The sequence below is a fragment of the Falco punctatus genome, assembly GCF_963210335.1.
Source record: "Falco punctatus genome assembly, chromosome: 5".
In the NCBI taxonomy this organism is placed as follows: domain Eukaryota; kingdom Metazoa; phylum Chordata; class Aves; order Falconiformes; family Falconidae; genus Falco; species Falco punctatus.
This window is the reverse complement of record NC_137584.1, coordinates 73,379,387-73,406,571: the sequence shown is the minus strand read 5'-3', so window position 1 is coordinate 73,406,571 and position 27,185 is coordinate 73,379,387. Positions and strand designations below refer to the sequence as shown.

Sequence of the window (27,185 nt, the reverse complement as noted above, 5' to 3'; positions counted from 1 at the left end):
GGAACTTCTTTTAAAAAGTCTCCTGGGACAAATCCATCCTGCTAAATAGATGCGTGGCCACTTCCTACACCCACAGCTTCTCCCTGCTCTTAGCCAGGGTGTGGTGAGATTCTCCAAAACCACAGAGAGACAGGAAAGGTCACCAGAAAACAAACACAAGGCTATTCCTAAAACCCTTGCTGGGCTGCCCTCAAGCACGTGAGGGCAGCCCAGCAAGTCCCCACAGGGCTCTGGGGAGGGCTTAGTGCAGGCAGCACTGTCCGCCTGCCTGTGCTGAGCCCCACTACATGGCAGAAGCATCACAAACCCAACTGGTTTGCCCCTCTCCCTTCAAGCCCGACTCTCTCCACCACTGTGTCTTGGTGGAAAGATCTCGGTGCAGAGGTTGCTTATGTGCATGCGCCCAGCTCAGCAAGACTTCCTCTTCCCCCAGGAGCTCCAAGTGGGTCCCAAGCCACAGGACCCACCACTCTCACACCCATGACCAGTGTCTCTGTCCCTTGTCCCAGTGGTCTCCAGAACCAGTTTGATGCCCAGCAAGCCCAGCCAGACCCCACGACCGACCCGGGAGCATGCACAGAGGCTGATCCTTACCTTTGAATCCCCGCATCCCCACTGGACCTGGAGGGCCAAGGTCTCCTTGGTCACCTTTCAAGCCACGTGGTCCTGGTGGTCCTCTCTCCCCGGGTAGCCCTGGGGTGAGGACAAAGATGCAAAAATGACCCTGTTGCAGCAGAGACCTACACAAACCAGATGTGTGCATGCGCGCGCACACACACACACACACACACACACAGAGCAGACGTGCCAGCAGATGTGCCAGCTGGTCTCTGATTCTTTGCCAGGACTTTGGGACTATCAGGAGACACCTGAAAGTCCACCTCATCCTCTCTTTCTGCCCCTGCCCCCGGATACAGGACCAGTTTAACCCATAGACAGGCTGGTGCTAATGCAGCTCTGAGCATCTTAAAGGTCAGATTAAGGTAACTGGGCTCCAAAGTTGGGAGATCAAGGAGGAAATGCAAAAAGCCAGCATGGAGCAGAGACTCCCAAGGAGGCATGATGTGCCCAGCATGAGTGGCAGGTCCCTTGCGTCCATGCACACTGACCAGGTGAGTTTGCTGTTTATTGGAGAAGGGTTTGGACTAAAACATTTTCTCTGAGCACCCTGACCACCAGGAGGTGGGAAATGGGGGCTTTACTCTGGGAGTTTGGGCTCCCTTTGTAGGGGACAAATCCAAGCCCCAGAGATGTGCTCCATCCACGTGGGCTAGCAAGGGCAGGTTGAGTGAGGGACCCCGTGCTCTTGGTGGGCTCTGGTGGGCTCTGTGGGTGGTGGTCCCACCAGATCAACCCAGCAGAGCCTGAGCCTAAGCCTGAGCCTGAATTTGGATTAGATCCAAAGCTCCTTGGGGAGAAGCTCCTCCAGCACCCCAGCTCAGCCCCTTGCCTGGCACGATGCTGCTGGTCTCCCCTGCCTGTGTGGAGGGAGCCCTGGGTTCCCTTGGCACTGCGCCATCTGCCCCTCCTGGGCTGGGCTTTTCCAAACTTAGTCATATTTTTCTCTGGTTTAAGAGGAAAAAAAAGCTGCCAGGAGGAATTTGGGCACCAGCTCTAGTGGACATGGTCTGGGGATTAATGCTTTCCGTCCTATGTCCAGGCAGCACGTTGCCTCCCTCCCAGGTGGGATGCTGCAGCATGTCAGGACCTGGCTTTGTATTTGGGTAGACGAGCTAGGGAAAAGGCAGGATAGTAGATTCGCTGGGAAAAAGGGGATTTACCAGGGATGCTTTACAATGCCTGGCTGCACCTGAATCTGACCTTACATCCAAAGGGCTGGTGCTGTGACCACATCCAGAAAAGCACCAGAGAAAGCAAGACAAAGACTTAAAAATAGTGGCCCTTTCAGCAACTCTTCCCAAAGGTGAACCCTCCAGAGATTGTTTTGTTTTCTGTTTAAATAAAAAAAAAAGAAGAAAAAAGAAGGAGAAAAAAAAAAAAAAAAGGAAAGAAGCCAGACAATGTATTTCTGATGCTTGTTACACCCAAGAAAAACAGCCATGAATCTGTCAACGCAAAAAAATATAGCCGTCGGTGAAACGAGCACGGGCAGCCAGCACTGAGAAGGGCTTTGGGAGAGTGATCCGGTTTCCAGGCTGGCTCTGCCGCGCTTGGCTGGTCCTGCCGCCCACCAGGGAGCAGGGAGAAAAGGTGGACCAAAACGTGAGGTTTTCAGCCCAGCTCAGTACCAGCAGCTGAGATGCGCAGCGCTGAGGTGCTGAATCTGGCTCTGACACCGATAGTCCTACGTGGATCATGTCTTCAGCAGTCAAAGTGAAGCCAGGGCTGGACATCCTCTGGGATGGGGAAGATCTGTGCCTCAGGCAGGATCAATTGGCAAGAGGCTCCTGGGGACAGAAAGCCCTCAGCAAAGGGGATCCTCCATCACCTCTGTGCCATCACTGGCTCCTGGATGCTAAACCAGTATTTCTAAGGTTTGATTTAAAATTAGAAAGGCTGAAGCTGAGTCCTGTTTCTCGGAGTGGGGGGCATCTTCTGTTCTTTTTCTAATTGCATTTCTCTCAAAAACAATAGTTGGAATTAAGAAGTGGGGGAAAAAATGGCATTCTTGGCATTCAAAAAAGTGTCCTATGAAAAGCCTCAGAGCTGCAGCCGGTGGCCGAGTCACTCCTGCCAGGCTGGAGAGACCCCATGCTGGGTCCCCATGTGCTGCCAGGGGGGTGCAGGCCGTAGGGCCAGCCCTGGTGCCTTGTAAGGGCTTGGCTTTAGAGACCACAGGGTGGTGGCCAGGTTCTGCAGGAACCTAGGCTGGGTGGCTGTGTCAAAGGAGCCTGGGGGCATCAACCTACAGGTGATGGACCCTTGCGGCTCTCGGCTCTCGGCTCTCACTGTCCTGGGGCCAGCTGGGAGATGAAAGAGACTTTTTGCCACTCAAGACTGGCAGTCTGGCAGGAGATGGGGCAGCAGATTAACCCCGTTGTTCTTCAAGACCTGTGCATAGCCAGCAAGGTCCCAAGAGATAGGTTGGGAAGTCACCAGGAGGCATCCCATTGATTCTGTGGATTTTGGGTGAAGGCTTGCAGGGTTATGGGCATCCTGGATGTGTTGTTCCTTACCTCGCAGCCCAGGCAGGCCAGGAAGACCAGGTTCACCCTCTATCCCTTCATTGCCTTGGTCTCCTTTAGGTCCTGGTGGCCCTGAAAAACAACAGGTATATTGGAGTGCAGCCATTGCACCCCAGTTTTGCAGCTGTGCAGCAGATATATGAGTGCATCCACCCACCCACCCTTCACCAGTTGTTATCATTTATCAGGTATCCAGGGACCTCTAATAAACACAGACCCCTGCAGACAGGAGCAAAGTGACAGTGAGGCAGCTTGCCAGCAGCCTTCTTCCATGATCTATGGATTTTAAAGGCCAAACATGACTCCATGAACCTGCCCCATGTGCCAGAAAATTTCACCTTACAACTCCTGTGGTTCCACCTTGAGCGTGACTCTATGGGAAATTCCAGTCTCCTGGAATTTCCTTTTGACCGAAAGTTGTGACATCTCCCATGAAATAATGTTAAGAGAAAATAATAATAATAAAAAAAAGAAATGCACTTTGGAAATGTTGAGATGAACCTTTAGGAGATGATTTGCATCACTGATCTCATCAGGAACTGGCCATTGGTGATTGCTTTTTGGTGCGAACTCTTGTGAGTGAGCAGAAAGTCCAACCCAGTAACAGAGTTATGTTCCTCAGCCTGCAAAGGGCCAAGTCTGCAAATCTGAAAACAATTACGAGCTAAAACAATTGGAAGAAAGAATTTGAACAGAAAAGAAGAAAAGACTCATGGGACGATAGAAAATAGGGCAGAAAGAGGCCTGGAGGGGTCATTTGGTCTTTGTCTTACCAAGCCAGGGTGATAATTGGAAAATGCTAAAAACTGTTTTCCTAGAAACCCCAAAAGCCATAATCTCACAGTTGTGCGGAAAGCTAATAACCAGCCAGGGCTACAGACAACATGGTAATGCCAAAGGATCCGGAGAGGAACAGGGGGGATGTTTAGCAGTCCTAATGGGTGGGTAATTACGATCTGCAAATATTATGCAGAAATTAGTGGGTTCCTGAGCATATGAACTGCAGCAAGCTCAGGAAACATCCTGAGCTGGAGATGGTCAGGGGCTGGGAGAAGAATACAGGGAAATATTGCCTTAGCTAGCCCTGCGTATCCTCTTCCCCAGGTGGTGCACATGTCCGGGCACTGAGAGACATAGGGATAGACCCTGGGGACATGTCTCCTGTTGTCAGTTGGCAAATCAAAAGGACACAAAGAACAATGGACACCCGGGAGAGCTGAGTACAATGAGGAGGCGTAGCTGCTGGGAACAAGAGGAACCACATGCAGCGGGGACACTGTCTGGCCCTGGATAGGAGAGGCAGGATTCTCCATGATGGAGAAGGTCCAGCAATGTTAAATAGCTGTTCCACAGGGGTACACGGGGCAGGAGCCAGGCAAGGTACGCACTGTTATGAAGGTGCTGGGGTGGATGGTGAAATACTTTAGTTCCCATAGCATTAAAGAAGGGTGTTACACAACAGCTATTAAATCAACATGACTCGGCAATGTGCACTTGCAGCCCAGAAAGTCAACCATACCCTGGGCTGCAGCCAGAGCAGCGTGGCCAGCAGGTCAGTGAGGGGGCTCTGCCCCTCTGCTCCGCTCTGGTGAGACCCCCCTGCAGCGCTGCGTCCGGCTCTGGGGTCCCCAGCACAGGAGAGACACGGAGCTGCTGGAGCGGGGCCAGAGGAGGCCAGGGAGATGCTCAGGGGCTGGAGCAGCTCTGCTGTGGGGACAGGCTGGGAGAGCTGGGGTGGCTCAGCCTGGGGAGGAGAAGGCTGCGGGGAGACCTTAGAGCACCTGCCAGTGCCTAAAGGGGCCGGCAAGAAAGCTGGGGAGGGGCTTTGGGCAAGGGCAGGTGGCGATGGCACACGGGGGAATGGCTTTACCTGAGAGAGGGGAGATGGAGATGAGAGATGAGAGAGAGAGTGGGTGCCCCATCCCTGGCAGGGCTCAAGGCCAGGCTGGACGGGGCTGGGGGCAGATGGGGCTGGGGGGAGGTTTAGGTTGAATGATAACTCTAAAGGTCATCCAGTTCCCACCCTCCGCCACGGGCAGGGACCCCTCCCACTACGGAGAAGGTAGAAAGGGAAAAGAAGACTGAGAGGGGACCTGAGCGATGCACACAGGTACCTTAAGGGCCAGTGTCAGGGGGCCGGGCTCTTGTCAGCGGTGCCCAGCGACAGGACAAGGGGCAACGGGCACAAACTGCAGCACAGGGAGCTCCGTGGGGAGAGCAGGAAAAACTTCTTTCCCTTGAGGGTGACGGAGCATGGGGACAGGCTGCCCAGAGAGGCTGCGCAGTCTCCTTCTCTGGGGACGTCCAGAGCCTGCCTGGATGTGATCCTGTGCAGCTGCTGTAGGAGAGCCTGCTTGAGCAGGGGGTGGGCTGGGTGGTCCCAGGGGTCCCTGCCCAGCCCCACCTCCCTGGGGTGCTGTGGTATCTCCTGCCTGAAGGTCCCAGGCACACCAGCACAAGCAGTAAAAACTATACATGCCCCTAGGTCATGCTCCTGGGTTCAGATCAAGCTCTTCCCTACTCTGTTGCACCCCAACACAGTAAAGGTTGGGCTGCTGAAAGCCATTTGCATAAACAAAACAGATGCTTACCCACTGCAAGCAAAAGTAAAAGAAACCCTAGAAACATCTACGGTAGGAGCCACTGAGGAAAGGTCTCCCATTTCATCACCCTGACTTTGCCCCAAGCATCCTCTGCAAAGATGTCCCACACCAATGGCACTGGAGCACAACTCCTGCTGACATGAAATGCCTTGCTTCCCCCACACTGGCTTCAGCATGGCTCAGCTGAGGTCCCCTGTGCGGGGGCAGCTCCGACAACTGCCATCTGTTCTGGTTTTATGAGCACACTGGGAAATAACCCACACTAGGACTCCACCTCAATTCTATTAACCCTGGAAGGGATGTGGGAGCTGCCTGCTTGGGGCACCTCTCGGTGGGATGGGTGTTGGAGCTGCCCTTCCAGCTTAAAATCAGCTGGTACGGTGCAGCCCCCCAGTCCTCTGCCACCATCTCATCTCACCTCACCTCATCTTACTTCTTCTACCATCTCAGAAAACCATCCCATGGGACATTGAGGAGGTCAAGGGCATGGACAGGCTAATAAGGGAACTAAGTTTCATGGAGAATGACCACGGGCAACAGACAATCTCATCTGCTTTGTAAGAGCTGGAGGCTGGGAGAACACAGCCTGGCATGGGATATGTTGGCCCTTATTCCCTTTCCCTAATGCCTGGGGTTAGAAATGGTGCTTGGGGATAGGCAGATTGTCAGGCCAATCCTGTTTGCAGGCTTCTAGGTTTTGGCATTCGTCCTTCAGAGCTATTCCCACAGTAGTGAGCCCTGTGGCCCATCAGCCACCAGAACCCTTCCTCTTGGCTACATCCAGTCAAATCCATGAGCAGAGATGGTCCCACCCCCAGGGAGAGCTGGTGGGTTGTGACACAGGGAACAGCTGGGGTGGAGGATGGAGAAGCACTGGGAGGGGCGGCTGGGAGAGGCTGAGCAGCACTGCAGACACCATGCCAAGCTGGTCCCCACCCCGCAGTGTTTGAGGCTTGTGCTCAGGAAAGAAAACCCCAGCCCAGATGCACCCATGCTTCACCCTCCTGCCTGCACAGGGCTGGGCTGCTTGCTGCATCAGCAGAGGAGAAAAGCCCTCCAAAACCATCAGGATGAGGACTTCCATGACGTGCACACATCTAACGGCCAGATGGGACCGTTGCAATCACCCTGCCAGACCTGCTGCAAGCCAGCACATCCCACCCAGTGAGTTATGCAAGCAGATCCAGGCAGGCGGTGGATCCCAGGCATCCTCCCTCCTGGTGACACTGTTATTTAAGACCCAGAGCTGCTCTGCGCTGCAGGGCCAAGCCCTCCCTAAGACATGCGAGGTCCTTGGCATGATCAGCTTCTGGAGACAAGCCCGGGGACCTCCCCAAGCTGCCATCACCAGCAAACAGCCTCAAAAGCGAGAACCCAGGGTAGCTGAGGTCTTGGGGGAAGGAAAATGCACCCCCAAGCAGGCAGCCCCACACCTCCCAGGACTGGCTCTGTTGGCTCAAATCCAGCCGGGAGCAAGGTGGATCCATCCAAGGACATTTGAAGCCGGGGTAAAGCCAGCTGGGCACAAGGATCCTAACATTACCCATGTCCCATCACTGCCAACAGAAAGCAGGGAAGGAGGAGGGATGGGGAGAGGGGAAGTCAGGGATGCCAGGAATGTGTCAGGGCAGCAGATGATAAATCAGGTGCTGGCCCATTGGGAGGGGGGTTGCTTTGCTTTCTGCTTATATTAATTGGAGTAACATGGTGCACGGGTGTCGGGCTCTGTGGTGGTTCTGTTCCTTGGTGGCTTCATCCAAGAGACTGTAATATCCTCCCCACAGGAGTGGGGGAAAGAGAGGGCATTGGGGGTGGGCGGGCAGCTATGAAAACCTCAAAGCAGTGGGTGCAATGTGGTCCCAGCAGCCCTGACCCAGCCATTGGGAGCCAATGTCCCCCAAGGACCAGGGAAATGACCCCAGTGAGCTGCTGGTACCCAAGGGTGGTGGCTGGCCTGGATGAGGAGATGCAGTTGTTGTTCAAACCACATCTGTCCCTTCTTGGCTCAGCAGACAGCCAGAGAGAACAAGTGCCTTGGCGTCAGCCCCTTCCTTCCCCATCTGGTATTTCAGCTGGAAGCACCAGAAATGAGCAACAGCCCATTGCATCTCCACAGGTGCAAGCCAACAGCCTAGAAGTGGGACAAACAACCGCCCCACAACATCTTGCTCTGCCCCCAAGGGCTTCCATGGGGCTCTTCTGTGTTCCTTCATGGTTTTACCCCCTCCCATGGCCAGTTCATTCACCAGTACTACGATCAGGTCATGGCATTTAACAGCCATGAATGTACCCTGCGTGAATTTGTCCAGCTCCTTTGGGACCCGCTTAGGTTTCTACCTCCACAAAGTCCTGCAGCAAGAAGCTCCAGCTGGGTGAAAAGGTGGCATGCAAGAAAGGGCTGAGCCTCTCCTGGGCTTGCTGCCCACCATTTCATCGGGTGCCCCTGTGCTCCTGCCATAATCCATGAAGATGTCCATGACTTTGCTGGCTCCCATCACAGCCCTGTTTGGCTGCTCCTGTTCCTGAAGAGCCTGACCCTTTCCCATCCCCAACATCCCACAAAGCCAAGCTGCTCCCAAGGAGCGTAGCTCCCTCCTCTCCCTCTCCTACTTTAGCCTCTAGAGATCTTTGAAGCAAAAGCTACTTCTCCCTTGGTGCAGCACAGGGGGACCCTCCTCTTGCTGCTCCCCAGTCACATCAGGCAACTGGATTGGGGTCCACCACAGCAGCCATGGGTTTCTCCAGTGCAGGCATCTCCACCTGAGCTGGTCCCCTTGGAGCTGGGCTGTCCTAGGAGACGTCGTGCTGTGGGATGCAGAGAAATGTGTGATCCCACAGCAGCAAGACAGTAAGATATGAAACAGCTGGAAATCCCTGACATCTGAGAGGAAGAAATGTCCAAGCAGATGGTTAACCCTGTCCATACAGCTACGCCCATGAGGTAACCATGTGACAAATGGCTGGACCTTGCAGGTAATTAAGAAGAAGGGAGATGCTTAGTAGACTGAGGAGGAGAATTACCAAGGCAACTATATAAATACGAAAAAAAGGGGATCAGTAAAACTAGAGTCAATGGTCAAGAGTTAGCAAAGAGGTGGGAGATGCCCCATCCCTGGCAGTGTTCAAGGTCAGGCTGGGTGGGGCTCTGAGCAATCTGATCTAGGGGAAGGTGTCCCTGCCCGTGGAAGGGGGTTGGATTAGATGGCCTTTAAAGGTCCCTTCCCACCCAAACCATTCTGTGATTTTATGATTCTGTGATTTGGGAGGGGCTGAGTGTGTTAAAGGAGGAGAAGACAGGAGGGGGAAAATGGAGTAAAGAGGATTTTTTCCCTGGCATCTTTGAGGGAACCTTAGGAGCTTTCTTCCTAAAATGGATGGAGGAGCATTTGGAGGGTCCCAGAGTCCAAGGTGATGGAGATATCTGAACACCACAGACACCTAAACAGTGGTGCCTGGTGGATTTGATACACCAAAGAGTACCAATACACCAAAGAGTACCTGAGGCAACCCCACAGGAACCATTCCCACCACGACCCAAAGCACTGAGGACACCCCCTTCCCCACAACAGCTTCATGCACCAGCGAGGGAGCTACTTAAAAGGGATGCTCAGCTTACCCCGTATCACAGAGATGTTCTTCAGCGCAATGGAGTGCTCCCAGTCCTTCAGCCGCAGGTCCTCTGTCACGTTGTTGAGGATGGCCAGCTCATGCTTCAGCTGCTCCTCCATGGCTATGTGGATGAGGCGCATCTGCCGGGCATCTTCAGTGGCATTGCTGATCAGCACCTGCAGATCCTGGATGCGAGTATGGTGGATATTCACGTCGTAGGAGAAGGTCCTATTCATGGTGTCCACAGCCCCACTGACGGTTGTCACCTGGTCACTCAGACTCTCCACCCTGCTGCCCAGGTGGCTCAGGAGGTGGTCGTGGTGCTGCAGCAGCAGCCGGCTGCTGTTGCCTTCCACGGAGAGCTTGTATATCTCCTGCTGAGCTGTGTCGCTCTGCTGTGTCAGGCTGTCCCAGAGGCTGGACACTGCCTTGTCAGTTTGGCTGGCCTGGGTCTGCAGGCTCCAGAGAAGCCCTTCCAGCTTCTGCAGTGACCCCGTCATGAGGAACAAGGAGTCCGAGTGGTTCTGCAGGAGGTCCTGGAGCCTCCAGATGTGATCCAGCATGTCCCCCTTCAGAGGTAGGTGCAGCAGCTTCAGCTGCATGTCCCGAAAGCTCTTGTTGAGGTGGTTGACGTTCCCCATCAGCGCCTTCAGGTCCTCAGGGGAAGTCTGCGGTCTGGAGACTGGAAGGGATGGAGAGGAACGGGGCATGAGCAACCACCCCATGGAGGTGGGACCCTCCTGAGAGGTGCAACCCCACCTCCTCCCAAGGAGTGCTTGGAAATCCCCCATTCCTTGGTGCTTGGAGGTGAAAGCCCTACCTCAAATGCCAAAAGGTCCGTTGCATCAGCCCCTTTTTGGCCCCACGGTTTTCTCCATGGTTGGAGAAGGAAGTTAGCTGCTCGGGGCTGGAGAAGGAGGCACCTCACTCAGGAAGGACAGCAAATGCTCCCAGAAGCTGTGGGCATTGGGTTGGCTCTGGGCTTTTTAGATAGGTCATGATGCATCATGGCTTTGCCCGTCTCGTGTTTGCCTTTGGTCAGAAGACTGGCTGCTAACAGCATCCACTTTCCTTTCCTAAATCCAGACCTTAAAACTGCTTCTTCCCCCACTGAGGCTTTAATTTTAATTTTAGCAAGCAGGTTCCCCTTATGGCCACTGATCTTGGACCTGAGCTCAGCCCCTTGCTCTATAATGAAGACCATCAAGCTGGCTTGACAGGTCTCCACAGCTCTGGGTGTGGTTTGCTGTCAGCCTCCAAACACTACATCCTGCATCCCAGGGCTGCCAGAGCTCTTCCCAAGGGAGGAAACCCACCCTGGCTGAGGAGTATCCTTCACCCCCTGCCTCTGCATTACCAGTGGCAGAGAGCTCCCAGCCATCCAGGCACCCACCCCAAACCCCTCCTGGCCTTGCACCACCTCCCAGAGCACCAAAGTTTGGAGAGGGAACCTGGATATCTGGGTAGAAACTTTTGCTCTCAGCAGCTCCTAGCACTGCCCCAGCAACCCCATGCCCAGCAAGCCCAGCAGCACCCAGTATAGCCCAATCCTTGACACCATCACCCCACTGCATACCTTGGTGCATCCCAAAAATGCTCATCCAGGCAGGGGACTAGCATTTCCTCCCTCTGCCTTGCATTGGTGGTGGGTCTCCAATGCAGCCTGGGGTGGGGGACTCAAAGCCAAACCCACACAAATAGTAAGAATTATTAAAAAAAAATAAAAATAAATCCCCATTGTTCTTTAAGCTGTGGTGGGGCTTTGGCTGGCACAATGCCGTGGGCTGGCGTGGGACCAGCCTGGCAGCTCACCCTCTCATTTCCACACAGGAGAAACCAAGCAAAGGCATTTGGTTTGAATTAAAACTGCAGGAGGAAGGAGAGGGTGAAGGCAGACGTGCACACGCAAAGGGCTCCAGCCCTCCCCGGGCTTGGGGCCACCCGCAGCAGTGGCACTAGGTGCCCAGAGGGGACCCTTTGTGCCTGGGGAGGGGCCTCTGGGAGGGCCAGTGGGTGCTGAATGGAGCAGCATCTTCCAGGCACCCAAGGCTTCTTTCCTCTGTTAATTAAGCCTTGTTAATTAATCCCACCGCTGGCCTGTCCCAGCTTTCCAGGGTACAGTGTGTCACCTCGGAGCAATCCTCCTGGAGCATGGGGACATTGTTTGGTCCCCTCTGCATGTCCCTGCTTGTCACCTACATCACTGCAGAGGGGACGTCTCAACATCACTGTTTATCGCTTGTCCCTTCGTGCCAGGCACCCAGTGGACACCGGCTTTGCCCGCAGGGGGTCACAACAGGCGAAGCAACCAGGTGACATGCCCAAGGCCACCTCGGGAGAGGGAAATGGGCAAGGGAAGTCCTTGGGGAAAATCACCATGGAGCTGGTGAAGGGGTGGGTGCCACTGCCTTCTGTGTGGGTGACCAAACCTGCTCTATCAAAGCCTTTCCAGACCCAGCGTGCCCATGATGGATGCAGAGACAACCGTGGCTTTCATGCAACGCCACCAAGGGGAGAAGCAGCCCTGTGTGGCCAGCACAACCAGGTCCTGTTGTTGGCTGAGGGCTAGGAAACACGGGCGAGCTCCCCTTCTTCACATCTGCAGTTAGCTGCAAAGCCTGCAGCGTTCCCCAAATTCCCACAAATCCCTTTCAATAACCAGTGGAGATCCCCACGGCTCTCCTCTGCCAGCCCCAGCACCACAGCCACCAACCAAGGCTGCTCCAGAGCATCCTGCAGCCAAAACCACACCAGGAAGCTTCCTAGCAGCAACACCTCCAGCCTTGGGCTGCTCCATTCATGCACGTGCCTGCATGCCAGAAGGTCTCCTGCCTCCCAGATCTTCTGCTTCCCACTTTGCACTTTCTGGCATGGTAAGATGGACTAATCCTGCTGCAAGGCAGAGGCACGGACATTGACCCACTCGGCAGGTGAAGCTGCAGGGCAGGGCTACAGGCACAGGGCTGTCAGAGGAGCGATGTGGGCCCATGCCACCCTCCTCTATTTCTGTTCTTTGCATGAAAGCAAGAGCCGGGAGTTGGGGAAGTGTTAGAGTTGCTAGGACCCTGGAGCACACACATAACTGCATGTACACGGCTTGTGCATACACGCACACACTCCCACATGTATGAAGGCATGAGCACAGCACATGCTTATGCTCATGAGAACATGCATGCCTGTGCATAGCACAGGCATACACACATGTATGCATACAGCACACACATGCATCCAGTGCACACATGCAAATGCACACACATGCATGCACCCAGCATAGACACGCTCCCTGCCATGGGGCCTCAAAATAGACCTGGCAGCACAGGGGGTGAGCTGACAGTCCCCAAAGGGCTGCATGAGCAGCTGCTCCCTCTCCACCATTTATTATGGGGACATACCATCTTCCTAGCTGTTGTCCCCACCAGTAATTCAAGGAGAGAAAATTTACAAAAACCCCATGGTCCTACCCCAAAATCCCTTCTGCTACTGCTGAACAGGCCAACACCAGCCCCGTGCAAGGCTGTGCCTTGCACATGTGCTGGTGGTCGTGCACATGGGCGTGAAAGGTACTAAAAACCTAATGGGCATCCGATGAAGGCAGCAAAGTAGAGCCCTGGAGAGACAGGGGGTTTCACGCAGGTAAGATGTGGAACAGCTTGCTGCAGGAAGGTTGAAAAAGTACAAGGAGAGAAAGCCTTGAGGTTACTAAATATACATATATATGCATACATGTATGCACATGGCATGACGCAAACGTGCATGCATGCACCTGCCTTCTCTGCACGTCTGCATTGCAACCTGTGCACACACACCCTGCGCCATGCACACGTGCACTCACACAAATGTTTTTGTACCACAGGGACCGCAGGCAGGAGCCTTGCAGAGGGGACAAGCACACACAAGCACAGCTGTGCATGCACACCCCTGCACTACACACCATTGCTGCTGCCGGGACCTGCACCACGAACAGGCACCTGCACCCTTGCATGCGCCCAAAATCTCTCTCCTCCCGTTTTAGGTTCACATATAGCCAAGGTGATGCTGCAAAGCAGAAATGTACATGCTGGATACGACTGTTTCACCACACTTGGCAATCCAACTTTTGCAGCATGACACAGCTGCAAAAAAACCAAGATGCTGCGTGCAAAGTCTTGCAGGACACCTCCATTTGGTCTCCAAGCTGGAAGCGCTGCTGAGGATTTGGACCCAGCTATGAGCCCTGGGGCATTGCCTCCAGCTCCTCTGGGTTTTATTTCCACAAGGAAGTCAGGCAGGTGCTCAGTGTGAGGTTCACCTTGCGACTGGATGCACAATGGGCAGCGGGTCTGGGCATCCCAAACCTCCAGCCCAAATAGGAACTCAGCACCCTACGGCCCATTTCTGCACGAGAACATCTCCAGCATTTTGGAAAGGGTGGAAATGAAACTCTGGGCTGAGAAAATGGCTGCAGGAGAAGGTTTTGGGGAAGGATGGGCAGGACAGGGAGCAGGGGATGGCAGGGAGTAGCTAGTACTCAGCTCCAGCATGAGTCTCAGGACTTATTAGCACAAGCACGGGGCCACGCTGCCGGCAGCTTTTGGGCACCTCAGGCTTGCTCTGTGACCCCAGGGAGACACCAGCTGCAGGCACAGACCCAATTTGGAGCCAGCTCACAGGGAGCAGGAGTTTGCACTGGAGCTGACTAGGGAGTGCTCATGTGATGGCTGGCCGCAGGGATGCGGCTGTTGCCTTCATCACCACCGGCATCCTCAGAGCATGAGTTTTGGGGCTACAGCTCTTGAACTAGAGGGTGCTCATTTCCTTGGACACTTCTACCAGGCATCCAGGGGTGTGAAGTGTGGAAATGTGGCCAGCTCTCAATGCAAATATGAGCATGAAGATGGGGTGCAAGTTGGATGCCCATCCATATGCATGGTTCAGATGCCCCCATGAAGGTGCTTGGCTCATTAGCCGTGTCCTAATGAGCCCTGCCTGGCCTCCCACCGCTGCAGAGCTGCTCAGGGCTGGGTGCCTGGGGTGCCTGGGCATGGGGCCAGGTGGGGATTCGGGTTCAAACACCAAAGTGCAGGTCTGTGCATGCAGGCGGCTGGGATTTAACCCAGACCTTGCAAAAAAGCCAAGGTTGGAATCCAAACCTTGGGCTAGGTGCCTTTTTAGTGGATGGGGTGTTTGTGTGTGTGTCAGGGATGGGGAGAAAGGGAGTGTGCACCCCCAGGAGACAGAAAACTGCTGCCAGGCTTGCGAGAGAGGATATTAAAAGCAGACTGCGTTGAAACCACCCCGGCTCTGTTGCTGAAAACATCCTGTTTCCGCAGCTCTGAGGTGGTTCATGGTATTTTTGGCAGTTTACTCATTTTCTAACCCCTTTTCACAGAGCACGTAGTGAGTTGCAGGACACCTGCCCAAGCCGGCTTCAAAACTATGCCTAGGGCAGCTGCCTCACCAAAACCACCAGGTTAACATGCCAGGGACATCAGCACATGTTGGAAGGTTATCTCCAAGGGGGGCTGGTTTCCCTCACAATGCCCACTCCTGCTGGGAAGCACTGTGGCGTGTGGAAGTTTCTTTCATAGACTCACATAGAACCACAGAATGGCTTGGGCTGGAGGAGACCTTAAAGGCCATCTAGTCCCACCCCCCCGCCATGGGCAGGGACCCCTTCCCCCAGCCCAGGCTGCCCCCAGCCCCGTCCAGCCTGGCCTTGAGCCCTGCCAGGGATGGGGCACCCACAGCTGCTCTGGGCAGCCTGGGCCAGCGCCTCGCCGCCCTCACAGGGAAGAATTTCTTCCTCATCTCTCATCTACATCTCCCCTCTTTTAGTTTAAAGCCATCACCCCTCATCTTGTCAAAAAGCCTTGTAAAAGGTCCCCCTCCATGTAAGCTGGAGCATACATGCACATTTCTGTGTGCGTTTACACACGTATGCACTTTCCAAGGATGTTTTTGGGAATTTTCCTCCCTTCCCCTGGGGGAAGATGGGAAGCAGTAGAGCAAGCCAGGCAGAGCATCCCTGCTCTGTTGTTGGTCCTGGGGTGAAGGGATGCTGGCAGCCCAGGGTGTGGACCAGGAGCACAGTTTTCCCATCATCCTTGTCCAAACAGTGTGGTGAGAGTTGCTTTTTGGGCAGCAGCTGGAATATCACAGCTGCACATCCCTCTCCAAAGAGCATCAGGCCTGGAATTGAGCTGGACCTCCAGCACTCATATGCCCTGGGTGGGATGGTGTCTGCTCCAGGTGGGACCTGCTCTGAGCAGGGACCTCACCACAGCTGTGGGAGGACAAAGGTGGCATCAAACAGTGATGTCCCTCTAGCATCGCAGGTGGCTCTCCCCAACCCAAGGAGCAGGTGAGAGCAAGTCTACTTCACTAAATGCTGTATCTTTCTGTGCACCTTTCCCTCTGATGGGAGACAAGGGATGCTGGGCAGAAGGTCTCAGCTCTGGTAAGCCGGTGTTTGGTCTCCAGTAGCACAAAGTGGAATTTTCCATGGAAAAACCAAGCCCTCCACCGTTACGGGTGCTCATGAATATCTAGTCCTGGTCCTCCAAGGACCATCAACTCCAACGTCAAGGTTTCAGCTGCAGACACCTGAAGCTGAGAACACCTGAAGCTGAGAACCGTCAGAGTTGTCTCCCCAGGCTACATGTGCATCCCAGGTGGATGTGGTCTCCTCGCCCTGTTGCAAGACGAGCCTGTGCCTGTCGTTTTCCTTGATGTGATAAGACCACTCCAGGCACCTAGAGTCGGCAGAGCTGGCTCCAGACCTTGTGAGTCAGCTACACCCAAAGCCAGAGGCTTGGCTTAAGGTTCCCAACACGCAGAAAGCCATAATGAAAGAGATTATTTTTCTCTGCATTTTCCCTTTCTTTTTCCAAGATTGTGGTCCACAGCCTGGGGGGTAAGGTGGTTTTACTGAGGTCTTACTGAAAGCTGAAATCCTGCCAGTCACGGGACTCCAGGAGGTGGGGCTTTGAAGATGCCCGAGATGGTGAGCCTCCAGGTCTCCCCACGGTCAGCCGATGCCATAATGTTATTGTTATTGCTGGAGCTGCTTTTGGGTGAGCAGCTGTAGCTCAGCCCAGGACAAGAGCGCCTGTCCCGAGCTCTTTGCACAATTCATGGCATCCCTCACTCAGGGTTTCACAGGCCAACAACAACATTAAAACAATGTAATGCAAGAAATAAGGGGGAGAGGCTTCAAAATTCCAGAAAACCACCTCTGTCCTTTCCCCTTCCCAGGAAAAAACTAAATCCACCCTTTGCAAAAGACACAGGCTGCCTTCACGGTGCTGGCATTAGCACAGCTGGAGTTAAACATGACATCCATCACCCCCCCAGCTGCCTGCAGCAGGCAAGGCACTGGCAAGGCACAGAAAATCATGCCAAAGGGATGGTGCGGGGGCAGCGCTGCCCTGCCCTGCCCAGGCCTGGAGAGCAGCTAGTGGGGATTTGGGGCTGAAAAGGCAGGGCCCCTTATTCCCTCCCCCTCCATGGATGCTGGGGTTAAAGCTGGGAAGGAGGTGAAGCGAGGAGCTGGTCCTTGGTGGCATTTCTTACCCAAGCCTCCTGTGGCACCCACTCAAGCCCCCCCCCCTCCCCAGCAGAGCCCCACACGGGGGTGGTATGGGTGCAAGGCGGGGGTACTGGGACTGTGGGTTAAACCAGACATCTTCCCAAACTGCTTCCAGCACAAGGGGGAAACCAAGCCTGGCAACGCAGACCACATGGGATCTATATGCAGGGACGAACTGGGGCTGGGAGCAATTACAGGCATTCGCGAGCAGCTTTCTCATCCCTGCGCTCACCAAAAAGCTGGGGAGGGGAGGCAGGAGCCTTGCTGGCACATGTGGGATGGGCTGTGCAAGGATAATGCCCTGTCTGCAAGCTGCTTGGACCTCCGTCACTGATGGAGCCAGGGCTCATCTTTACCCTAAGCAAAATGGGGGAGCTGGTGCAAACCCAGAAGCTTCAACCTAGTGATGGGAATTATTTGAGCCCAAATCACAGGGCTCCTGAGCCTCACCATCACGAGCATACGATGCCTGGACCCTGCAGCAACTCCAGCCTCAAAGCTTAAATCAAAACCGCTCCAGATGGGCAGTATGGAACTGGCATGGGCTCATGTTGTTGCTCCCGAGGAGCTAAAAGCTGGATCCCATATTTTCCTTCCCTGGACACCCTCCTGAACACCTCTGCAGAGACGTGGTCCCATGTCCACAGCCAGACCCAGCTCCCTCTGAGCTCCTGCACAGGGGAGCATCACCCTAGGGTACCACTGCACCATACAGGGAGGGCCTAGGTTCAACACTTACCTGCGAGAATGAAGACTCCAACAAGGATGAGGAAGACGAGGAGGTAGAGTCCCACCACAGCATACTTCAGTGCTGCCAAGGAGCCAAGCCGGCCGCAGCGTCCTACTGCCTTCATCCTCTGCCCGGGACCTGGGGAACAGGGCAAGGTGTCAGAGAGAGCATCATGCACCCAGTCCACCTGGGCTCCATCTCCCAGTGGGAGAAAATATTGCAAATATAATTTTGGCAATGCCTCATGGGTGTGGGCACAGCTCTGCTTGCCCCAGTGTGGACCCACACAGCCTTCCCTGAGTCGGGACCATGGATGCTGGCACAGGTCCACACTCCCAGGTAAAGGCTCACATGCAGCTGGGACACCACCAGCAATGCTGATGGGGAGGCTGTGCAGCAGATCATCTTGGCGTGCCATCTCACAGCATGTACAGGACAACCAGGCAATCGGGCTCAGCCAGCACAGGTTTATGTCTCACTCCAATAAAGATACTGAGGTGCTGGAACGTGTCCAGGGAAAGGCAGCAGGGCTGGGGCACCAGTCTGATGGGGAGTGACTGGGGGACCTGAGAGTGTTCAGCCTCAAGAGGAGGGGGCTCAGGGGGGACCCGATCGCTCCCTACAGCTGCCTGGGAGGGGGCTGCAGCAAGGGGGGTCGGTCTCTGCTCCCAGGTCACAAGCGACAGGACAAGGGGGAACGGCCTCAGGCTGCACCAGGGCAGGTTTAGGTTGGAGACTGGGAAACATTTCTTCACCGAAAGGGTGTCCAGCACTGGGACAGGCTGCCCAGGGAGGGGGGGAGGCACTGTCCCTGGGGGTGTTTAAAAGATGCGTAGATGTGGCACTTGGAGCCATGGGTTGGTGATGGGCTTGGCAGTGCTGGGTTAACGGTTGGACTTGGTGATCTTAAAGGTCTTTTCCAGCCTAAAAGATTCTGTGACAGGCAGGTCCTGCTTGATGCGCCTGATCTCCTTCGATGACAAGGTGGTTCAGCGTGTGAGGGAAGGCTGTGATGTCTGCCTGGACTTTAGTGAAGCCTTTGGCACATCCCACAGCATCTCCTGGAGAAACCGGCCGCTCATGGCTGGGACGGGTGTACTTTATGTTGGGTTAAAAGCTGGCTGATGGCTGAGCCCAAAGTGCGGTGGGGAATGGGATCACACCCCGCTGGCAGCCAGGCACCAGTGGTGTTCCCCAGGGATCTGTGCTGGGGCCAGCCCTGGTTAATGCCTTTATCAATGATCTGGACGAGGGGATCGAGTGCTCCCTCTGCACCTTTGCAGATGATGCCAAGTTGAATGGGAGCATTGATTGGCTTGAGAGTAGGAAGGCTCTGCAGGGGGATCTAGCCAGGATGGATTGGTGATCTTAAAGGTCTTTACCAACCTAAACAATTATATGGTTATATAATGCAGCGGGCAGGGACAGGACCGATCCTGCCCATGCTGGTGCTGTGGGTCTGGGCTGAGGAAAGGCAGCCCAGCTCCGGCATGCACCCGCTTCCCCTCCTGCACAGGCAGAGATGGTATGCAAAGGGCCCAGCCAGGATCCCAGGTAGGAAAACATCAGCATCACCCACTCTTGCTGAGCCGTCACCCCCCCCCAGTCCCACCCATTGTCCCCATTCCCTGCCTTCCCTGCCTGCAGCCCAGGCAGGAGGCAAGCAGCAGTAAGGGAATGGAGGAAGATAGGACAAGGGGTGATGGTTTTAAACTAAAAGAAAGAATATTCAGACTAGATATGAGGAAGAAATTCTTCCCTGTGAGGGTGGTGAGGCGCTGGCCCAGGCTGCCCAGAGCAGCTGTGGGTGCCCCATCCCTGGCAGGGCTCAAGGCCAGGCTGGACGGGGCTGGGGGCAGCCTGGGCTGGGGGGAGGGGTCCCTGCCCATGGCGGGGGGGTGGGACTAGATGGTCTTTATGGTCTGTTCCAACCAAACCATTCTATGATTCTGAAATGCCTAGATCTTGACACCCCTGCCAGCTCCTGCTTGCCCAAACCTGTGCTAGCTGCGATCGAGCTCCTCATCAATGCTGCCACAAGCCCTGCGCAGCAAGAGATGTGTGCGAAGAAGAGAGGGCTTGGTGAATAAAATAGCCAGGAGGAAAATGAAAGGGAAGACAAGGAAAGGCTCCTGTGCTGTGAACCCAGCAGCAGGGAAAAGGCATCTGCTTGTGGGCTTTGCACGTGTTCAAAGCTTGAGCTCATGTTGAAATCTGGGCCAGGTTGTGGTCTTAGGTGGGAGCCAGAGCCTGATCTGGATACAGCCCCTGCATCTCTCTGTCCCCAGCCTTGAGGCTGCAGTACAGCTTGAGCCTCATGCCTTGGTTCTCTGGGTGACCCCATGCTTCTGGGATGGAGTGCCAGGCATTGGGTGTCTGTGTTTTTGTGTTGGACCCTTGCAGAAACACAAGGCTTCCGAGAGCAGCTGAGAACCAGCAACTTCATGCCAGGTCAGTTAGAGCCGCCAGGTTTTGCCCCTTGCCAGATCTGAGATGTCTCTAAGGAGACATCAACAAAAGGTGGAGTCCAAAACTCCTACTCTTTTGACATTTGGGTGTCTCCATCCCATGGCTTTCTGCCCTTTAAGCCCCAAGGCACAGCATAGCACCAATCCAGAGCCTGCATCAACCCGACAGAAAGGGTGAAGCACCACCACCCCAAAGACAAACCTGCTGGGGAGGAGACCACACTCATCCCTGGCCACGAGCAATGCCCACCTCCAGCCAAGACCACCCCCGACAGGCTTTGGGTCCTCAACCCATCCCACCACCCACCCAGGGGGCAGGAGCTCAGCTCCTTGTGGGACCAACCAGCTCTTGGGGTACCAGAGATGGAGAGGAGGTACAACAGGCTTGGGGGTGCCTCTAGCCTGGCAGAGACCCTTCCCCAACTGATGGTCTGTCTGTCCTGCTGGAGGACAGAGAGGTTTGCAAAAGCTTCCAGTCAGCAAAGGGTTACACTGGGCGTATTGCTGAACTCAGCCCCATTTTGGGGCTCCAAAATGATAAAGTGCTGAGGTCAGGCTCACTGACACCCAGAGGGGATCCCGTGGGGATGTGGGGTGCATGGGGTGCCTCAGCTCAGGTGCGAAAGGCGGTACCTCTCCTCTGGGACCCCTCCGTCTGCAATTCATTACCCGCATGCGGTTCCCATTTGCTGTCACCAGCCAAACAGATGGAGCCGAGGGTTTCAGAATGAGGAAAGCTGCAATATTTTTCTGACATTAACACTTATATCAGGTCCTGGGAGACTCCGGGAGGAGCTGGCCCTGGGCCCCGAACCACCCACTCCTCATCACTGCTCTCGGAAGAGCAGGAGGGACCGCAGCTGCGTAAGCAGGGTTTTCACAACAGCCCGCTCCGAGGAGCCCACGGGCGGGCTCCGGCCAGTAACCAAGGGGAAAGCAAATATTTCTTCCCTCTGCCCATGCCCTGGGGAGCTGGAGCTGTGACCCACCCGGTCAGAAGGTGGAAAGCTGAAAGCAGTCAGGACTTCTCATCCCTCAAGCCCTGGGGGTTCCAGAGCTGCTGTCCTGGGGGTCATAGCAAGCAGCAGGCTGCTGCATGGGTCCTCAGCCCCACGCCAAGCATTTCCCAGCAGCCCAGGAGGGATTTGGGCAGTCCCATCCTCATGATGAAGCTTTCAGGGTTGCCATCGCCCTGTGCAGCTGCAGATGAGACACAGTCCCACAAGCCTTGCTCCAGCAACCTGTCCCATGGGAACGGGGTTCCCTGGAGGGCCAGCTTTGCATCAGAGCCAGTTATGGATGAGCAGCCTTGCTCTGAGAGATCCAGGGCAACTTGCCACAAAAATATAAAGCCAGGAAAATACTTTGCACCATCCCTGCCATCGCCCCACACCAGGGCAAGGTCATGACTGGGAATGGTGGCCTCAGTTGTGGAGGTCACCAACTCTTCTCTCCCATCCTTTCAGGCATCCCTCCCTCCAGGATCCACCACCCCCTCTGCCATGTCTGCAGTGTGGCAGAGCATGGGGAAAGCCCCGGCGCAGGATCTGCACCTCTCTCTGCTGCAGGAGGGTGGGGTGGGTGCTGGATCTGTAAAGCTGGCAGCAGGAAAGTGGGCAGAGGCAGAAGCAGGCGAGCAGCTGGGAACAGGGGGACCCTTGCAGGGCGCTGCCCCAACCATACCCTGGGCTGCAGCCAGAGCAGCGCGGCCAGCAGGTCAGTGAGGGGGCTCTGCCCCTCTGCTCCACTCTGGTGAGACTCCCCTGCAGCGCTGCGTCCGGCTCTGGGGTCCCCAGCACAGGAGAGACACGGAGCTGCTGGAGCGGGGCCAGAGGAGGCCAGGGAGATGCTCAGGGGCTGGAGCAGCTCTGCTGTGGGGACAGGCTGGGAGAGCTGGGGTGGCTCAGCCTGGGGAGGAGAAGGCTGCGGGGAGACCTTAGAGCACCTGCCAGTGCCTAAAGGGGCCGGCAAGAAAGCTGGGGAGGGGCTTTGGGCAAGGGCAGGTGGCGATGGCACACGGGGGAATGGCTTTACATGAGAGAGGGGAGATGGAGATGAGAGATGAGGAAGAAATTCTTCCCTGTGAGGGCGGCGAGGCGCTGGCCCAGGCTGCCCAGAGCAGCTGTGGGTGCCCCATCCCTGGCAGGGCTCAAGGCCAGGCTGGACGGGGCTGGGGGCAGCCTGGGCTGGGGGGAGGGGTCCCTGCCTGTGGCAGGGTGTGTGGGAACTGGATGGTCTTTAAGGTCCCTTCCCACTCAAACCATTCTGTGGTTCTGTGACATCAAGTTTGGGGAATGGCAGCAAGACTGAGTTTTCACCCAGGTGGGAAATCCACTGTCTGGACTCAAAGTTGTCCCCATCCTGGGGGGTGGAGGGCAGGTGAAGACACCCACACTGCAATGCCACATCTCTTGCAATAGCCGTCACAAGCCACTTGCACTGCGCAAGCATCCAGAGGCAGTTTGTCCAGGGCTAGGTGTTCCCAGCTTGCTCAGAGCCTGGATGTGGGCCAGCCTGGAACCCAGGGCTCTCCATCGCATTCTGGGAATGTCTCATGCACCTAAAACCAGGACGACTAGTCCCCCGTCACCCTGATCCCATACTTCTGGTGGGGGACAGAAGTGCTGGGAAGCTTCCTCAAAACAAGACCAGTCCAGCAGCCCCACAGATTTCACAGAACCACAGAATCATTTAAGTTGGAAAAGACCTTTAAGATCATCAGGTCTAACTGTTAACCCAGCGCTGCCAAGCCCACCACTAACCCATGGCCCTGAGTGCCACATCTACACGGTGCCTCCCCCCCTCCCTGGGCAGCCTGTCCCAGTGCTGGACACCCTTTCGGTGAAGAAATGTTTCCCGGTCTCCAACCTAAACCTGCCCTGGTGCAACCTGAGGCCGTTCCCCCTTGTCCTGTCGCTTGTGACCTGGGAGCAGAGACTGACCCCCCTGGCTGCAGCCCCCTCCCAGGCAGCTGTAGGGAGCGATCGGGTCCCCCCTGAGCCCCCTCCTCTCCAGGCTGACCCCCCAGCCCCCCATCAGACTGGTGCCCCAGCCCCTGCCCCAGCCCCCTGCCCGGCTCTGGACACGCTCCGGCCCCCCAAGCTCTGTCTGGGGGTGAGGGGCCAGAACGGACCCCAGGGCTCAAGGTGCAGCCTCACCAGTGCCAAGTACAGGGGACAATTACTTCCCTGGCCCTGCTGGCCGCACTATCGCTGACACAAGCCAGGACGCCATTGGCCTTCTCAGCCACCTGGGCTCACTGCCGGCTCATATTCAAGCCAACTGTTAACCAAATCCCACCACCTTTTTTGTGGGAGAAGCCCCAGTTCCTATATGATTGTTCTCAGGCACTTAACAAATCAATCACCCTTGCATCTTTGCTGCCGCATGGACCTCCATCCCCTACCTCCCCTAAGACAGCAGACCAAAGGACCTCGCTAGCACGCTGTCCTTCAAACACGGACGTGCTGCCCCCAGGCTTATCTCTAGCCAGCCTGGGTTTATCCCTTTCCCCCTTCAAATCTAGTTTAAAGCTCTTTCCATGAGCCCTGCTAACTCCTGTGCAAAGATCCTCTCCCCACTTTGAGATGGGTGTACCCCATCTGTTGTCAGCAGGTCTGGTGTCATGTAGACCAACCCATGATCAAAAGACACAAAATTCTGCCAGTGACACCAGGCTCAGAGCCAGGTATAGATCTGCTGGGTCTTCCTGTTTCTTCCCTCATCACTCCCTGCAGCTAGAAGGGCAAAGGAGAACACTGCTTGTGCTCCTGATCCCTTGTCCTGTTGTCCCATGGCCCTGAAGTCTCTTGATTGCCCTCAGACTTCTTGTTGCAACTTCATTCCTGCCCACCTGAAAAAAATGACTCCTGGATAATAACTTTAGGGCCGTAGGGTGGGAAGCTTTCTCTTCACATTTTTAATCTGTGCTCCAGGGAAGCAGCAGACTTCCCTAAGAAGGGGGTCCAGTGTGCACCAGTGTGCAAAGGTTTTTTGTTCCCTTCAGAAGGGAGTCTCGCTCCTGTGGAGACTCCTTCCTATGGAGACTCCTTCCTATGGAAGCAGTTTTGACACAGGGTGTAGGCCAGCTGGACCTCAGTGACACCTCCAGGCTAGAAGAGCCATCATCCTCATCACTGTCCAGTTCCACTGGTACCTATTACGCAAAGGCACCCGGGAAGGTGGGGTGGTCACGGAGACGTGCCTGCTGCGCTGCGGAGGAACTTGTTGCCATTCATCCTATCCCTTAAGTCACCATGTTCAGCCAAGAGGAGAGAGGACAGGGAAACAACCCTGTGCACCGTGCTGGAGCACTCTGCTGCTGATCGTGCCGGAGCCACGAGCCTTGGCGAGCCTCTCCAAGGACAACTGCCAGCAAAGAGGACCTCACATCTCTGCTTGAGCAGGCACCTCTGCCACCCTGGCCTCTCCCACCCAGGCTGCAAAGGCCTCGGGAAAAATGCATCAGGGCTGTTTGCTTGGGGACCAAGCCTGGATCTGGTGAAACATGGATAGCATTTCATGGGGCAAGAGTGAAGGAAAAGGGCTCAGCAAGTCCACAGTGGAGAGAGAGGCCAGCTAAGACATGCAGGAGACAGAAGCAGGTCTTGCTGTGTCCTGCTGCATAGCTCTGGTGCCACCAACCCCACTCCAGGGCATCTCTGGAGAAGACCCAATAAAAGAGAGCCACAGGCTTAGAGGATTAAAAAAAAAACCAACCAAAACATCAGCCTTCAGCAAGGAAAGGGACTTTCCCTGGAGCACAGCCTTGGTCAGTGTGGCAGAACCAAACAAGAGCCTGGGCACCTCGAGAGGTCCATGGTGCCCTGGGTCTGTCATTCCCCCGTCCGACCAGAAAGGGGGGGGATAGGAGAGGAGGCACAGAAACCACCTTGCACTGGGGTTCCCTGAGTGTTTCTCCCAGTGAAGCTGTGCCAGCAGGAAAGGAGTTTCTCTCCATTCTCTCCATCATCATCATCCATCACACGAATGCATGTGCTCCATTTGGGACATGCACATCTATCACGGTGCTGCTCCCACCAAGGCACCCTCCCCTTCCCAAGGGCAGGGATTGCTCCTCTGCTCTGGTTCCCTGGGACCTGCAGCTGGAGCTGAGCACCCAACTCTGGCCAGGCACCTTTGCCTGTGTGGAGCCAAATTGCTGAGCTTTTTCCTGAGCTGAGCAATCCAAACTCTCCTGTCCCGCCGCAGAATCTCTCCAGGTTTCTACCACCAGGCTCAAAGCTCCCCCCAGACCAAACTGCATGTGGAGCCCCTACTCACCATCCTCGCAGAGGTTCAGTTTGGAGAGGTTCCTTCCCTCAAAGGGCTCCTCAAAGATGGAGCCGTTCTCTCTCTCATTGAAGGTGTGAAGGTACATGGCCTTGTTCTCCATTGTCCTGCCACTGGTGGAGCAGAACAGATATGTGAGATGGTGCTTGGCAGCTTGGTACAGCCTGACATGGCAGGGGCCTGATCCTGGCTAATCCATGTACCCTGCATGGCTCTGGCCCCATGGGTCAATACAACATGGTGTGGGCTGGGGCTGGTGACATGGACCTCTGCCCTCACTTGGCAAAGCTAACCACCAAGTATCCTGACTTGACCATGGTCCCATCTGGGCTTGGCAGTGCCCAAAACAAGAGCTAGACCACCCCGGTGAAGGCAGGGAGAAGCTGATGGGCAAGCTCGGCAGGACCACAAGTCCTGCCCATGTCCTTGCAGCTCCATGAAATGCTCACCACCAACACAGGAGCCCCTCTTTGGCCAAGGGGTCAACCACCCACCTGTGCTTGACCACACGCCCTACAGATGTCGAGCCTTGGTGTCCACTCTGGGTGTGCCCTGGATGTCTGCCCCTCCCCCAGGGCTGGGGAGATGGGGGCCCAGTGTATGCATGCAAGCCTCCCAGGACCTTTTTCAGCTCTAGGGCTTGGGGTACCCCTGCACCCACGCCTCCTCTAGATATCCCAGCACCCTGACCGTGAGCCAAGCCTGTGCTCCCCACAGGCCTGATCCTGCTGTCACTTCTTGAGTTGGGCTGGTCCCAGCGACAGGTCCATGCCCACAGTGAGGACTGTTGGCACTGGGAGGGTTGTGTCTCTGCTGCCACAAACGTTTCATCACAGCACCCAGCCTGGCAGGGGGGAATCAGCCCTCAGCTGGGCTCTGGTGTGGCAGGAGTCAAAACCACCTGCTAAGTGGGACCTGCTGAGCACTCCCAAACTCATTCCCTGCACTGCTGTGTCTTCCCCAGCCACCCCCCACTGTCAGCATATGGGTGCTGTGCTCCATGGAGACCCCCAGCTTCTGCCACTCCACCGGCAGCTAAAACCAGTCCCGCTGGCAGCAGGCTGGGCAGGGACTGCCTGGCCGGGAGCAGCATCCCAGGCCCTTGGTCCCACTCCCGCGGGGGAGACATCACCCGTGTAACCCCGTGGGGAGGGGGTCGCACAGCACCCCGGAGTCGCTCCCCGCTCCTGCATCCCAGGGCCAGGGCGCGGCGGCAGCACCCAGGGGGGGCGGCTCACCACGCAGGGATGCTCGGGGAGACACCAGCGCCTCCACACACACACCCACGCGTGTAGGGGGACCCATCCCCACACTCACCCCTCTCCCTTCTCCCGGAGCTGCGTGTCCCTCGTTCCTCCCGCCCCGGTGCCACTCACCTCCTGGACGGACCCACGCGGGACCGAGTTTCCCGTGGCTCCCTCGCGCTCAGTCCCCCGGCTGCGCCATGGTGGCCGGGACAGGGAGGCGAGGAGAGCAAGGGGACCCCCCGACCTCACCGCCAGCTCCCCACGGACGCAGAGGGGCGGCCGTCGCTCCCCGCCAGCCTCCCATGGGTGGGGGGTGTCCCCGGGGTGGGCGATGTGCGGGGCCGGCGGGGCGGCTGCGGAGCCGAGAGGCTGTGAGCGAAGACCGCTCGGCCGGGAGAGTTTTGTAGGCGGGGAACGGGAGGGGGGCCGGCTGCCCACGCCCCCCCCACCCTCCGGGGCCGCCCCCGCCGCCCATTCGCCGGCCTCGGGCCGCCCCGGCAGCGGGGAGCCGGGCTGGGGGAGG

The 27,185-nt window shown here is 56.0% G+C and overlaps 1 protein-coding gene across 2 annotated transcripts in view; it reads right to left on the bottom strand.

Annotated features, from left to right (window-relative positions):
- Positions 1-27,185, bottom strand: part of SCARA5 (scavenger receptor class A member 5) — a 42,692-nt gene extending 15,507 nt beyond the window's left edge. Inside the window, exons 1-6 of one of the 2 annotated variants that reach the window (XM_080388007.1) lie at positions 26,792-27,185; positions 25,407-25,528; positions 17,665-17,793; positions 9,366-10,040; positions 3,138-3,218; positions 595-693 (exon numbers count right to left, since the gene is read on the bottom strand). In XM_080388007.1, the coding sequence (XP_080244133.1) occupies positions 595-693; positions 3,138-3,218; positions 9,366-10,040; positions 17,665-17,793; positions 25,407-25,518 (1,096 nt within the window). In that variant the 5' untranslated portion in view covers positions 25,519-25,528; positions 26,792-27,185. The remainder of the gene's footprint in view (positions 1-594; positions 694-3,137; positions 3,219-9,365; positions 10,041-17,664; positions 17,794-25,406; positions 25,529-26,791) is intronic. The other variant, XM_080388006.1, reaches the window with a different exon arrangement.